The following is a 16,499-nucleotide window of genomic DNA, read 5'->3' on the forward strand; positions in this document are numbered from 1 at the left end:
CGATACCTGCCGACAAGCCAGCTGTCGGCGAGAAATTTCAAACCGGATGATTTCTCAGCGACGCGCTGAGATCCACTACGATTTTTGGAAGACTCCTCACGAGCATGCCCACGACACTCCGGCAAACTGTCGGCGACAGCCTAGTCTCCGGCAGTCGCCTTAAAATCACCTAAGTGGGACAGGCCCTTAACTTTAACACCAAACTTAACCTTAACTCCGGAGGATTTCTGTTCCAAGATATATTTTTCTGGCAACATTAGTGGTGATAAAATTCACAGAAGCAGCAACAACAGTGACAATAGCGGCAACGCAAAATGGTTAGACCTGCAAACAGTGATAACGCTTAGTAAAAGCAATGGTAACAGGGAAACATGCTTTGATATGACAGATGTGGACATGACCTCTCAATTTTTTTTAATGTGTCTTATTCGTATTAGAAACAGGAAATGAATGATTTGGAAAACCTTGAGATTAAATAAGAAACAGAAATGACAGGCAGATGAAAGGGTTTGCATAATTATGCAAGATCCAGCCTGCATTAGAAAAAAAAGATAATTTTGGAAATTAATGTTATAAGGCCAGAACATTTTAGACAGTCCATCACTCTTTAATCCCTGCATTGGGCAACTCCCTCAAATATTCTGCCTACACATGCAAGCAACTAAATTGTGCAAATATGTTCACAAACTTGCATACCTTCCACTAGGAGTTATTGGATAGCAATCAGAAGCAGTAATCACAGCTAATTCCCAGTTCATTTTCAGAGTCCAACCATTGTTTGCCCATGCTACTCTGGTTGACTCAGATTTGGACTTCTTATTCACATTTCTGGGAAAAAAAATTCTAGGTATTTTTAGTTTCTGTGATTCAAACTAGTTTCATGTGCCAGCTGTAAATTTGCTCTGAAGTCTCTCTCCTTCCTCAGTAAGGAAGGTTTCATAAAACAGAGTAACACCGGGATATTCAAAAATTAAACTGTGCTTGACAAAGGAAAGAAAGGTTCAATAATAAATAAGAAGCTAATTAAATTTGAGAATGAATCAAATGTTACATTTTTTGTACTGATGACGTAATTACAATGTTCAGTCCGAGAAACACATTTATACTTCCCTGGTTTGAGTCAACATCCAAATTGCTGAAGTCAAATCACTCATTCTTAACAATCAAATACTGGAAAGTATTTAGTACTAAATCTAACAGTCTATCAAGTGAATATCCATCAGAGCAGTCTTTAAATCAAGAGTGGAATTGCTCCGAACACTACTACAGCAGTTTAAAAACTTCACATCTTAGTGAAAACAATGGGATTATTGTAAACATGGCTTCACAAACGATTTGTTTATAAAACTGCAGAAAATATATGTATAAATCTAATATGCTTCTGGGATAGTGGCACACATCTGAATGGAACCAATTTTAAATGATAGCTGCAGACTTCTTGGCCATATTTTCCACTAAATGGATGACTATGGCTCATATTACTAGAGCTGGCTTAATTACTCAAGCTTTCTATAGCCAATATTAAAAGCAATAGTCATTTACATTTTGCCCCTGCATTTTGTATTTTGTTATAAGCCAAGAATGTGCATCGATACATTTTCATGCATTTTGATATATTTTATTCATTGTAAGAGGTGAAATACAATTTCACAGTATTCCTTCAATTTTTCTGTTTTCTGCTAAGTAGGTGAGGTGGCACACAATTTATTCTTCATGATCGCAATGGCGGACATGTTGTCCTTTACCGAATCATTGCATAATTGTATATACATAAAAATGCAAGAAATAGCATTCATCTACTCTGTCATTCACTGATCAAGGTTACCTCAACTTTATTTTCCCATCTCAAGTAATATCCAGAAATCTATCAATCTATATCTTAAATACACTCAGGGACCTGAATTTTCACAACCCACATATGACGAACTCCAAAGATTCTTTCCCCATTGGTTGGAGCAATTTCTTCTCATCTTCATCATAAATTAATACTTTATTTTCAAATGGGGCCTTTTGGTTTCTGACACACAACCATTTGTGCAGCATAGTCCCAGTCTGTTTAATCTCAGCTCATGCAGCAACCTTTTTACCCTGACACTAATCTTCCATACCGCATTCAAGGAATCAATCTGGTAAAACATCAATGCACTCTCTCTATCATGTTTATCCTTCCACAAGAAGAGAGATGACCTATTAACCTATATACGTCTGCAGACACAACAGGGAAGGCTCTGTATCATTACAGTAAGGAATCTTTTCCCTTGTACTCAATATACACCCACACACATTTTCTCTTCCAGCTTCTGAGCTGCACCTGCCTGTTAACTTTCAATGTATTGTGTACAAGTAAACCAAGTCCCTTTTGAACACCAACACCTTTCAATCTCTCATTATTTAAAAAATGTTTTTTTAATTTTTTCTAACAAAGTAGATGATTTCACATTCTTCCACATTATATCCAATCTGTCCCTTTCTTGTCCATTTACTCAAACTGTCTATGTGCCCTTGAAACCTTTTTGCAACCTCCTCACTCCCCACACTACCACCCATCTCAGTATCATCAGCAAATTTGGGCATATTATATTTGTCCCCCATCAAATTCCATGAGGCATCCCATTAGCCCAAGCACTCATCCTGAAAATGATGCTTTATTCCTAGTATCTATTTGCTGTCTGTTTGATATAGGAGGGAGGGCATCAGGATTTTTGGATCATTGGGATTTCTTCTGGGGCAGACCTATACAAGAAGGATGGGCAACAGCTAAACAGGAGTGTAATCAATGTGTAATTCCATTTCTTGCAGGAAGCTTTGCTCATGCTATTTCGAAGGGTTTAAATTAGTGAGATGCAGGGCGGGATCCAGAGTGACTTGATTAACAAAGGATATTGAAGGTTTAATGAGGGAAGAGAAGATCATGTATGTGAAGTATCAAACAAATCACATGAAGCATGTAAGGGAAATGGGAGAAAATTTAAGAAAGAAATTTGGAGAGCAAAAAAGAGCCATGAAATTACCTTAGCAATTACCAAACAGAGAACAGTGAACAGAACATCACAGGAACCGGCCCTTCGGCCCACAATGTCTGTGCCAAAACAAGATGGCATATTAAACACAACGTTAATAGACAGGATACCTGGAATGAGCTGCCTGAGGAGGTGGTAGATACAGATACAATTACATTTAAATGGCATTTGGACAGGTACTTGAATAGGAGAGACATAGAGAGAGACATGGGTCTAATGCAGGCAAAGGGATTAGTAGATAAACAGCACAGTCGGTAAAGGCGAGGTGGGTGATAAAGGCCCGTTTTATGCTGCACGATCCATGATTCTGTTATATAAAAGTTTGATCATAAGAGCTTAACATTACACTAGGATTTTCACTTACTGCACTTAGAATTTGTAGAAGTAAGGATCAAATTGATAAGGAGTGTAGTATTTTTGCTTTCACCTCACATTTCTGTTATGTTTCAGCAGAGATTAGTTTGTTTTTATTTTACCCAGCACAAAGCTCATCTATAATTGTTATTAAGCCACATTAAGCAAACTTTATTTAATTAATATTCCTACTCAAAGTCACGCAAGTGTTTTGCAATTAAAACTACCAGGTGTGAGTAGGGGGGGAGGGAGCAACTTGATATAACACAAAAGCTGTTAGAAGGGTCTCGAAGTCTGAACAAGGGTCTCGACCCGAAACGTCACCCATTCCTTCTCTCCTGAGATGCTGCCTGACCCACTGGGTTACTCCAGCATTTTGTGATACCTTCGATTTGAACCAGCATCTGCAGTTATTTTCCTACACAAATGCTGTTAGAACTGCGATCGAAATATTACTGATTTTCAATTCGTCAATTATAACTTATCCTTTGCATTACTGAAAAACATATGGAAAACTATAAGTAGGATTGTCCCCAGCCTTTAATCATATTAAGCGATAGCGGAAGTCAAAGTTAAAAAAAGAGCTTGAAGTAAGAACAAAGATAGACACAAAAAGCTGGAGCAACTTAGAGAGTCAGACAGCATCTCTGGAGAAAATGGATAGGTGACGTTTTAGGTTGGGACCCTTCTTCAGACTTCTTGAAAGAAGAAGTTTGCTGTTTAGTTAAGCTACTTTTTTTCACTCAAAATGTAATATTTCTTGTATTTTCTCCTTTTACCTTCAACAAAATATTTATTCTTATTAGAAATGCTGAGCACAGTGCTTACAGCAGACAAATGATAATTGCTGTACCATACTTAGAACACTGAAACAACATCATCTTGAATACTGAAGTACTACAACTAATGGAGATAGTCATAATGATACAGAAATTACCCTTGTATGCAAAGAGTCACAAAGAACGACAGCTAATTTATTAACACTATAGAAGTCTGCAATGCTGTGCCTGACGTGCAGAAATAACTGCATTGTACTAAAAAGATAAAAAGACAGTAGCTGGCTGCTAGACTTTTAATGAAGATGAAAATAAATAGATTAAGAAGAGGTTAGGTTAACATAAGAGGCTGTTACAATCGTAGCTGCAGATGCTTCGCAGGTCTCTTACAAAGAAAGGTATCAGCAATCTTCTGCAGTGGCCCAATCCATTTTCAAAGTCCTTTGAAATTACAAAACCACCTTTGCTTCAAATATTTTATTCATATGCTTTCTTTTCAACATTAGCACAGTGTATGATAAAATAAAACAGAATACTTGTACCGTGATGCTAAACCTAAATGTTTGAAACTTTGCCCTCTGTGCTTGAAGTTCTTTTAAAGGGCGTCTCAATAACTTACAACTTGCCCATCTACAAACCCACTTTTACTATAGTGTCCATAATGTAGGTGCAGATGGCGCACAAGCCCATAAGGACAATTCTTGGTTCTCTTTACACCCATTTTCTACCTAATAAATTGGCAGATGCATGACAACCAAATCACTGAGGATTCATGAAACTCACGATATTTCCTGATTTTCATGATATTCCTGCAGTTAATCTTCTCTCTTAACCCAACAAACATGTACACATTATTTTGTTTACGTTAAATGTGAAAGGTTTGTCATTGGCATATACATTTATTTAATAGAATTAAATGAAATATATTTACACAATGGCGCTCAACATGACTTGTTGCTTTTGGAAGTGTTTTGATCAATGTGACAAATGAAAACCAAGGCTTCACATGTTATTTCAAAATTTTCAAGTGAGATATGTAAAACCTCCTGAGGTCAGAGGCAACCTGATGTGAAAATGCTTGAAGTATTTTAAGTGATACTTGTGTCTCACTATAATACTTGATTAAAACATGCTAGATGAAAACATCACAAACACAATGGAGCACTTCAAAATATTGAAACTGCTAATATAAATCAGTTGGCCAGGTGAACTGAAGAGTTTAATGCAGATAAGTGCAAGGTGTTGCATTTTGGAAGTTAAACCAGGGCAGGAACTTCACAGTGAGTGGTAAGGATCTGAAGAGCTTTGTAGAGCAAAGGGAGCTACAGGAAGGATATTACTCTGGAAAGAGTGCATAGAAGATTTACAAGGATGTTGCCAGGATTTGAAGGAATGGCTGGACAGGATAGGACTTTATTTCGTGGAACGTAGGAGGCTGAGTGGTGATCGTGTAGAGGTGTATAAGATCATGAGAGGAACAGGGAGGATAAATGCACATAATCTTTTACCTAGAGTAGAGGAATCAAGAACTAGAGGATATATGTTTGTTGAAAGATTTAATAGGAACCCACGGGGCAACTTTTTCACACGGAGGATGGTGGGTATAAGGAACGAGCTACCAGAGGGGGTAGTTGAGGCCGGTACTATAACAACATTTAAAATACTTTGGACAGATACATGGATAGGAAACGTTTAGAGGGATATGGGCCAAATGCTGGCAGGTGGGACTGGTTTAGATGGGGCATCTTGGTCAGTGTGGGCAAGTTGGGTTGAAGGATCTGGTGCCTGAGGTCTGAGCTGAGTATGATTCTATAACAACATGCTAAGTTATAAATTTCACCTTTTTAAATTATCACATCATGAAAGCTTTTGTGAAATCCTTCAATTCCTTGAAGGCAAATGATTACAGTACATCATATACAGTAATATTTATGCCTTAAAATATAGTCTATGAACATTAGATTGAGAGAGGTTGTGTGTGATCTTACCAAGACTGAATTCCAACTTGGGTTCAAATAGAAATTTGGAAATATCTGCAGATTAATGGGAATAAAGATAACATTAATCAATTACTTTTTTTTGTGAGAGTTCAGTGATCAATAAACAGCAATGCCATGTGAAATAAATGTGAACAGTATATTGCATTACCCCTGTCATCTTTATGTTTTGGCAGTTTCTTCCTATCTTGCAAACAAGTCCTACTTTTAGCAGCCAATCATTTTTTTAGTAGAGGACAGGAAATCAATTGAGGTAAAAAGGCAGAAATAGAAAATTCTTTATTTGTGCAGTATTTGCATAAGTGTTCAAAATATAAACATTATTTCCTTCCTACCACCACCTTTTTTTCTTTGTTATCTTTCATGAAATGGGAAATATCTTAATCCAAAAAAAAGCAAGAGTATTGCAAAAATACCTATCTTAATTTGAAATGATCAATTTAATTCAAAGTCTTATCATTCTGAATGTTGTTTTAAACTATAATCTATACAAACTCCCCATCCCAGGGATTTATGGGGGATGATAACGGCCTGAAAATCCATCTATATCCTTTCTCAGGCAACAAAATGGCGTTGGCAATCTCACAAAATGCTGTTTTAAAAGCTTTAAGATCACATAATGGACACTGTTTCAGGAACAGTTACTGTTAGGGTTTGGGCTTCCTGTATATGTAGCAACTCTCTCTCAGCTCAGACCTCAGGAGGCAGCACTCATAGGGTCACATTATTATACAGCAATAACAAATGCGTACCACAATGATGTAAGGCAGAGTCCGGGCACTGGGGGAAGACAAAGCTGTATAGGCTTCTGAGGATGAGAGCGTGCAAAAGGCAGCCTTGTCTTGCAAAAAGCAATAATGGATTATTGGATTATTAAAGATGTTGCCATGGATCTAGCTGCCTATATGAGCATTGCCTTTTATGAATTCCCGCAACATTGGAAGCAACATAGTGTCACCAAATACCTCCTCTGTGTGAATGCTAAAATCATGTTTATCATTAGTAAAAGGTTCCCTACTTTCCCAATGGAGCTTTTCAAAACTGATATCCAGCAGAAAGCAAAAGATCGCCATGTACAACATATCCCAACAGAGACACCTTGCAAGATTCCTGAGGCAGGACTTCTGAGAGTTAGTGTGACCCTGACGTTGACTTTGAGAGCACTTGCGTTTGATTCCTTCTTTGTGTTTGCCTTGCCTTCATCTCACCTGGGAGGACCCTGCTTCCCCCCTTCCCATCTTTGTGGTGTACACTCATTCCTTGTCAACAGTCTCCTGTGGCTGAATAAATGCTGGCTCTATTGTGGCACAACCCTTTGAGGGCTACTTTCTGAGATCAGAGCTACAAGAAAAAATGCTGATTTATGGTGTCCCTTCTTTTTTCAGGTGTTTTCTTCCTGTCTTTTATTTTACTAATTTCTAATTTACTAATTTCAGAGTTGATGAACATGGAACTATTTCTCTTTTTGCTGTATATCCCTCTGGCACTTCCAGCCACAATTTCAGGGAGCAACCTGGTGAATTTCAGGGAGTAACCTGGGTGGCAGTGTGAACTGTAAGAAAGATGCTATGAGGTTGCAGGGTGACTTGGACAGGTTGTGTGAGTGGGCAGATGTATGGCAGACGCAGTTTAATGTGGATAAATGTGAGGTTATCCATTTTGGTGGTAAGAACAGGAAGGCAGATTATTATCTGAATGGTGTCAAGTTAGGAAAAGGGGAAGTACAATGAGATCTGGGTGTCCTAAAGCATCAGTCACTGAAAGGAAGCATGCAGGTACAGCAGGCAGTGAAGAAAGCCAATGGAATGTTGGCCTTCATAACAAGGGGAGTTGAGTATAGGAGCAAAGAGGTCCTTCTGCAGTTGTACAGGGCCCTAGTGAGACCACACCTGGAGTATTGTGTGCAGTTTTGGTCTCCAAACTTGAGGAAGGATATTCTTGCTATTGAAGGAGAACAGCGTAGGTTTACTAGGTTAATTCCCGGAATGGCAGGACTGTCGTACGTTGAAAAACTGGAGCGACTGGGCTTGTATACTCTGGAATTCAGAAGGATGAGAGGGGATCTTATCGAAACATATAAGATTATTAAGGGATTGAACACGCTAGGGGCAGAAAACATGTTCCCGATGTTGGGGGAGTCCCGAACCAGGGGCCACAGTTTAAGAATAAGGGGTAGGTCATTTAGAACGGAGAAGAGGAAGAACTTCTTCACCCAGAGAGTTGTGAAGCTGTGGAATTCTCTGCCTCAGAAGGCAGTGGAGGCCAATTCCCTGGATGTTTTCAAGAGAGTTAGATAGAGCTCTTAATGATAGCGGAGTCGGGGGATATGGGGAGAAGGCAGGAACGGGGTACTGATTGTGCATGATCAACCATAATCACGGTGAATGGCGGTGCTGGCTCGAAGGGTCGAAAGGCCTACTAATGGCACCTATTGTCTATTGAATTCTAAATGGATTTTGAAAATTACATTAATATCATTTGATGAGCTGGACACCAAAGAAACAGCACTATGACAAATGAATTATTGCAATACACTCTGCATCCATAATAATAACTGGTGTAACTCAGCAATAAATGTACACAAAATTATTTAAGAAGTAAAAATGTTAATATTGTTTTCAGTTATTTGTGTCTGTGAATTGTTGTTTTTCTGGGGTGTTTACACACATGGTCGATCACTTTAAAACAATGTGGGGGGTTTTGCTGCCATAAAGTGTTTGTTATAAAATCCTAACTATAGTGCAAACTTGTATCTGAACAAAATACCTTAAATAAGCCAATGGTGTTATAAACTATTTATTTTCAAATATATTATTCATTGAGAGCTCAAGCAGAGGTTTTTTTTCAAATGTTAACGATTGACACCAGTGGTTACTTACTTTGTAACAGTCATTTTATTCTATTTGTGGCAATAATTTAAACTGGAGTTGCAATTAAAATATATTAAATAATTTAATCTACATAATGCATTCTCATACAATTTGTACATGTATTCTATCCCAAATTCTGCAAGAATATTTTTAAACAAGCAAAATAATTTTCATTGGTTTTTATTATGGTAATTCAATTTAATTCAATAAGTTCCATCTAATAAAAACATTCTGGATGGCTAAGTATATCATTTTTTTACATTTTAATTTAAATCTGATCATTAAGCAAATCATAAATGTAACCCTAAGGTCCTTAGATACTTTAAATGATTTTTAATCATGAAGAGTTGTAATGCAATGGAAATCTTACCCATCAGTGGAGATTGTATCTCTGGTAGAGGGCGAATCTGATGGACCTCATCTGGACTTGCATTATCTTTGATTTCCATGATGAGTTGCTGAAGGTATGCAATTCTCCTTTGCAAACCTTCAGAGTTTGCTTCTTGGAGTGCTGCAATCCAGTCTTCACAGTCTGACTTTGAGGCGGCTTCAAGATAAATGCCTGGTTCTCCACTCTGAAAAGCTGCACTCAAAAAATCATTTAACACCTTCAGTAATCATCATTTTCACAAAAAAAAAGTGACAGGCTTGATGCAGTATACAGTTTGGAGCATTAGCCATCCATCTTCCCTGCCAGGATTTCAAATACCTCATACACTGCTCAAAGCTATCTCCATTTTTTAAAATATATTCAGTGCACTTCATACAAGCAGTACAGCAATTTCTAAAGTAATTAATACAATACAAAACTAGGTGGCAGAATTATCAAGAAAAAGGTCTCTGCAGTCTCAGCTCAGCAGGAATCAGTGATCTTCATTTTCTTAGATCCAATAGACTCAGAAACAGTGTGAGACAAATGCTGGCAGAAAGCGCAATGGGATTTATCTAGGGTTAATGTGCTAATCGTCTCAGTTGTAAAAACTGTCCTTTATGGTTGGTTTACTCTCTTCTTACCAATGGTTACTTGTGAGTTTTCTAATCACAATATGCCATGATATAACTTTTATGAATAGCCAACAAGTTGTGGGAGGGGGGGGGGGGGGATATGAAGATTTTTGCAGCCTGAAGTATCAACAGAACAGGACGTTTGATTAATGATCGACCATGTGTAATTCTCGCAACTACATTTCCCACGATGAAGCATTCAAATAAATGAATATAATGAAAAATTATACTTTTTGGTCAGAAGGTGGAAATGCTACAAGGAATTCAACGATCATGCACTTTTGGATTTGTATAAATTGATTGTACCAACTGTTGAAACTCGTCAAGAGAACATCTGAAGATCAATATGGTTTGGTCCTAGTTCCTAAAGGCATTGTGTTCCTAAGCAACTTCTAATGTCAAACTCATGTCAAACTAACACATGGTGGTAATGGCTCGCCAGCAGTTCCATGGTGAACTACCCACCAGCTGTGGTGCAATGTAGTGCAGCATATTTGACCACTTACTCCTGGATTCATCATTGAGTCCTTACAGATTGTCCTGAGCTGAGGACTGGATACACTAGTAGTATGACTCAAGGTTTTATGCATTATATTGAGCCCACCCTCATTCTGATCTTGATGTAATGCTAAGTGAACAAGTTTAATTTTATTTTAATTAGTATTAGGTTTGAATCAATTTATATAAGGTACATGTAGGAAGGAACTGCAGATGCTGGTTTAAACCGAAGATAGGTACAAAAAGCTGGAGTAACTCAGCGGGACAGGCAGCAGCTCTGGAGAGAGGGAATGGGTGACGTTTTGGAAGGGTCTCGACTCGAAACGTCACCCATTCCTTCTCTCCAGAGATGCTGCCTGTCCCGCTGAGTTACCTCAGCTTTTTGTGTCTATCTTATATAATATAGGCTTGGTTTAAAAAATACTTTTACAATTTTCAAAAGTTTTCAAATCTGTTTTAAAGACCATCTAATGATCATTTTACAAGGCCTTCATGGCAGTCCAAACACAGGGCTTCAGGTTCCACTGCTTGAGGAGTTGCTGCATTGCTCCACATTGTGCAATAACCCTCACTATTCAGAAGTACGGTCTTAACTGATGTGTATGCATTTGCTTCCTGCATTAAATTTGCTGATCTACTCAGGATGGTCGGTCATGGCTACACAGACACTTCAGTAACGTAACAGTTAGATGGCTCTTTCTTCCCCATTGTCAACTTGGAATGAGTATCCATTAAATGTGTGTGTCATTACTCATTGTTAGTTGTGGCATGCTCCATAGTTTGGAAGACATTTGAAAGTTCAGTTAGGTATTCCGATGTGCCTTCCTTAAAATAGCAGAATGTGCCGAAGGCACAAAGTGCTAGAGTAACTCGGCGGGTCAGGCAGCATCTCTGGAGAAGATGAATAGGTGACGTTTCAGGTCAGGATCCTTGTTCCGGCAGAATGTGCTCCTGATACCAGAGACAGGTTATGATTTGTTGCTCCATTTTACATTGGTAGTGCCAGAAATGGACAGTATATCATCTGTCATTCAGGAAAAGATGAGGTACATTGGCATGAAGAGCGTGCCGGAACTTTGCAGCTAGGAATGAAACTCATGGATGGTTGGAATTGGATTGTGTATTGTCCTATGTCTCAGCTGAAGAGAGTAATTTTAGTCTATTGCATCCATCATTAAGCTGATATAATGCTCTTAGTATCCAATTTTATCCCTTGCCTAATATTTTTTTCCATGGTGGTACGTAAAATGGTTTGATGTTCTGATCTCAATTTTTCCCTCAGTTCCCTGCATACACACATCACCCAGACCCACTGCATCTCCAAAAGGTTTTGATTACAATCATCTCAGAAGTCTACCTATGACAATCTTTGAACTTATATATGGTTAGTCTAAGTAATATTAATCAAGAAAATAATGATTTGTATTTTTCATGCTGATTATGAAATCTGTGCTGGAGAATAGCACCTTCCGGCCCAGAATACAGTCAGATGGAATTAATGGATATAAAAGGGATGATTTTTCAGTTTTGTTATCAATTTTTCACTTATGTTTTTAAAAAAGATTAAAGCCAATTTTGTGCTGCATTAATTTCTCTTTGTACAAAGAATAAACGTTCCTGAAATTCACCTCCTATTACACTTTAAGAGGGTGTGGAGAGATTCAGTGTATCAAGCTTAAGTCTCAAGGGATCTGTACATTCTTCAGTGATGGTTGTTCATGTGTTTGCTGATTTGGAACGTGTTTAAGTCAGAACTGAGTGAGAAAAAAGTGCATTATTTATTAATTACAAGGATTTATGTAAATATGACAAGGCAACTCTTTTACCTCTGTTGCCAACTTAGAATTTTAATTTTTTAATCAATTTGATTCGTAGCAACTGTATTTTGATATCACAAAATTATGGAAAAGCAGCAGGCAATACTAGAGTTTGTGCTATCAAGGTATTTTGAAACCAATGTGGTTTGTTACAACATTCAACATCAATGTGATTTGTTAAAACATTCAACATCACATGTAACTTTTACAAAATAGTTACAACAAAGTAAGTGCAAATAAGATTAATTTACCAAAGGATAAAATATTGTCATCGGGAATTTAGGGGAGACTTGGTTTGACCAGTGACCTGAATTTATCTTTTGCTTTTCAGAAATATTCACCATTGGCAGAACTCAGATATGACTCTGCGAGTTAACAGCTTTGGGACAAAACTAAAATAGTCTCTGTGCCCATTTTATATTCCTAAATATGCTGAATTATTTTTATGCAGCCAACACTAGAACAATTGGTGCCAGGGGAGCAGGATTGTTTTTCTTTGTAAGCAGCCAGGGATTTTACAGAAAGCACTCCCTGGTGAAGTACAACATTGATAAAGTGGACATGTGTTGAACTTTGTGGTGCTCAACTTCAGAAATCAAGAGGGCGTCTCAAACTACCTCCATGCAATATTTTCATCTTTTCTACCATCTTTTCTGGGATTTGCATGGAAAAATCTGAGCCTAATTATGCAAAGATAGTTGTTAATAGGGGCGAGTCTCAGACTTAGATGGAAATTCTATCCAAAGACATGAAACTTTTAATTGCATTTCTCAACTGAACTTGAAAGTTAATCATCCCTCTCCACATCCTCCATGACAATTCTCAACACCTGTGCTCTGCAAGGATGTGTTATCAGCCCTTTACTATACTCCCCATACATTCTCCATTCCATGGCCAAATTCCACTGTAACTCCATTTACAAGTTTGCAAATGTCACCATCAAAGTGGGACAGATTTCGAACAATGTTGAGATGGATGAAGATAGAGAGCTTTTTAATATGTTGCCAAAACAATAACCTTTGTCTCAGCCAGGTGAAGGAGGTAGTCATTGACTTCAGGAAATGGGGTTATGTACAAACAACAATCTGCATCAACGATGCTGAAGTGGAGATGGTCGAGAGCATCATGTTCCTGGGTGTAAACATCACAAACAATTGTACTGGTCCAACTACATTAATGCTCTGGCCAAGAAAACACACTGACATCTTCACTTCACCAGAAAACTAATAAAGTTCTGCATGTCTCCATCGAACCTTACCAATTTCTATCAATGCATTATATAAACCCTCCTAGTGGGATTCATCAAAATTTGGTTGGGCTTGTCAGATCCTCGCCTTGATCTGAATGTAATAAACACACTTCAAGGACACTGAACATAAAAGCTTTGTTTTATTCATCCGCCATTCCTTCACATCCTAATGTTGGCATGTCCGGCGATGATGATGGGATTTAAACCCACGCGTGCAAAGGTTGTACAAAGTTGCAGATCAAATGGCTTAAGACGCAAGTTGGTGGAGATAGGTGACACGATCATCAGTGTCCTCCAAATGTGTTTATTACATTCGGATCAAGGCAAGGGTCTGACAGAGCTCTGCCTAAGACTGCAAGAAATTGCACAGCATTGTGGATGTGGCCCAGTCCATCACACTAACCAACCACTCCCCTCAACGACTCCATCTACTTCTCATGCTGCCATGGGGAGTGCAGCCACTATAATCAAGGACCACTTACATCCCAGTCATCCCGCCTTCTCCCTTCTCAAGGCCATACAAAAGCTTGAAAGCATGTACCACCAAATATAGGAACAATTTCTACCAAAAACTTGATCCGACCTCATTGTGGCCCTTGCACTATTTTAAAAATCTGCACTTTCTCTGTAGTTGTAACACAGTAACACTATCTCGAACGCCCAGGAGTGAAGAAGATTGCAAAAAGTCCATCACGGGCACTGACCTCCACAAAATCAAAGGGATCTACAGGAAGGCAGTCAGCATCATCAGAGACCCACACCACCCTGGCCACACTCTAATTTCACTCTTGCCATGGGGAAGAAGGTACAGGAGCCTGAAAACTGTAACATCCAGGTTCAGGAGGAGCTTCTTCTCAACAACCATTGGGCTGTTAAACACCACAACCTTCAAATAAGCTCCAAACTACATGGAGTTGGGGGCATTATTTTAGTCTTTGCGCTGTTTTTTATTGTTTGTTTATTTTCGTATATAATGGTATACTGAACTTCTTTATTGTTGTTTATTATGGTGTTTACATAGTTCCAGATTTACATATCTGTTGTGCTGCTGCAAGTAAGAATTTGATTGTTCCATTTCAGGACATTTTGTACTTAGGTTTGGCTTGATTGTAATCACGTAGGGCACAATTTGACTGGATAACATGCAAAGTTTTTCACTGCATCTCTGTACACGTGACAATAATAAACCAATATTAATACACCAATTTGAGAGTGCAGGACAATGCAAATGATTATTGCTCCTTCTCTCCCTATCTCCCTTTAGTATGGTCTTTCCTGAAGATAAATGCAGATTACTTCCTATCTATTACAGGTTTGATCTTGAAATGCCAGCAGCAATGATCATGATTAACACTATTCTCCTGACAATTCCTTTTTTTTGTCGTAAATGTCTTGTTTTATTAGTATATTAATGTATGTTTGTGCTCTAAACAAATGTTTTCTTACCTCAGCTACTTTCAATCAAATAAGTTTTTTTCAAATAAACCTTTATTGTCAAATTGTGTGTTCTGATGCAGGTGCTATTTCTAGCCCTATTTCATTGAGGCTGTTTAAATTCATTCATGTGACCTGCGCATCACTGACAACAATGTTTAATGTCTTCCTTTAACTGCCCACGATAATATGCTGGCGAACCATTGCCCTGAACCGTTGCTTTTAAATGAGCAAGTTCTTGAGCTTTCTCTCAGTAACTGTGAAAATGTTGTCCAGAACAAGGGGCCACAGTTTAAGAATAATGGGTAGGCCATTTAGAACGGAGATGAGGAAGAACTTTTTCAGTCAGAGAGTGGTGAAGGTGTGGAATTCTCTGCCTCAGAAGGCAGTGGAGGCCAGTTCGTTGGATGCTTTCAAGAGAGAGCTGGATAGAGCTCTTAAGGATAGCGGAGTGAGGGGCTATGGGGAGAACTTCTTTATTGTTGTTTATTATGGTGTTTACATAGTTCCAGATTTACATATCTGTTGTGCTGCTGCAAGTAAGAATTTGATTGTTCCATTTCAGGACATTTTGTACTTAGGTTTGGCTTGATTGTAATCACGTAGGGCACAATTTGACTGGATAACATGCAAAGTTTTTCACTGCATCTCTGTACACGTGACAATAATAAACCAATATTAATACACCAATTTGAGAGTGCAGGACAATGCAAATGATTATTGCTCCTTCTCTCCCTATCTCCCTTTAGTATGGTCTTTCCTGAAGATAAATGCAGATTACTTCCTATCTATTACAGGTTTGATCTTGAAATGCCAGCAGCAATGATCATGATTAACACTATTCTCCTGACAATTCCTTTTTTTTGTCGTAAATGTCTTGTTTTATCAATATATTAATGTATGTTTGTGCTCTAAACAAATGTTTTCTTACCTCAGCTACTTTCAATCAAATAAGTTTTTTTCAAATAAACCTTTATTGTCAAATTGTGTGTTCTGATGCAGGTGCTATTTCTAGCCCTATTTCATTGAGCCTGTTTAAATTAATTCATGTGACCTGCGCATCACTGACAACAATGTTTAATGTCTTCCTCTAACTGCCCACGAGAATATGCTGGCGAACCATTGCCCTGAACCGTTGCTTTTAAATGAGCAAGTTCTTGAGCTTTCTCTCAGTAACTGTGAAAATGTTGTCCAGAACAAGGGGCCACAGTTTAAGAATAAGGGGTAGGCCATTTAGAACGGAGATGAGGAAGAACTTTTTCAGTCAGAGAGTGGTGAAGGTGTGGAATTCTCTGCCTCAGAAGGCAGTGGAGGCCAGTTCGTTGGATGCTTTCAAGAGAGAGCTGGATAGAGCTCTTAAGGATAGCGGAGTGAGGGGGTATGGGGAGAACTTCTTTATTGTTGTTTATTATGGTGTTTACATAGTTCCAGATTTACATATCTGTTGTGCTGCTGCAAGTAAGAATTTGATTGTTCCAT

General features: G+C 38.3%; 1 protein-coding gene across 5 annotated transcripts in view; it reads right to left on the minus strand.

Moving 5' to 3' along the window:
• inpp4b (inositol polyphosphate-4-phosphatase type II B) overlaps positions 1-16,499 on the minus strand; it is a 514,249-nt gene that overhangs the window by 263,972 nt on the left and 233,778 nt on the right. For 3 of the 5 annotated variants that reach the window (XM_078404977.1, XM_078404967.1, XM_078404987.1), the window contains 2 exons: positions 9,388-9,600; positions 6,139-6,183 (listed from right to left, as the gene is read on the minus strand). The exons of the other annotated variants lie outside the window; for them this stretch is intronic. In XM_078404977.1, the coding sequence (XP_078261103.1) occupies positions 6,139-6,183; positions 9,388-9,600 (258 nt within the window). The remainder of the gene's footprint in view (positions 1-6,138; positions 6,184-9,387; positions 9,601-16,499) is intronic. 5 annotated transcript variants of the gene reach the window in all.

The sequence above is a fragment of the Rhinoraja longicauda genome, chromosome 1, assembly GCF_053455715.1.
Source record: "Rhinoraja longicauda isolate Sanriku21f chromosome 1, sRhiLon1.1, whole genome shotgun sequence".
Lineage (NCBI taxonomy): Eukaryota > Metazoa > Chordata > Chondrichthyes > Rajiformes > Arhynchobatidae > Rhinoraja > Rhinoraja longicauda.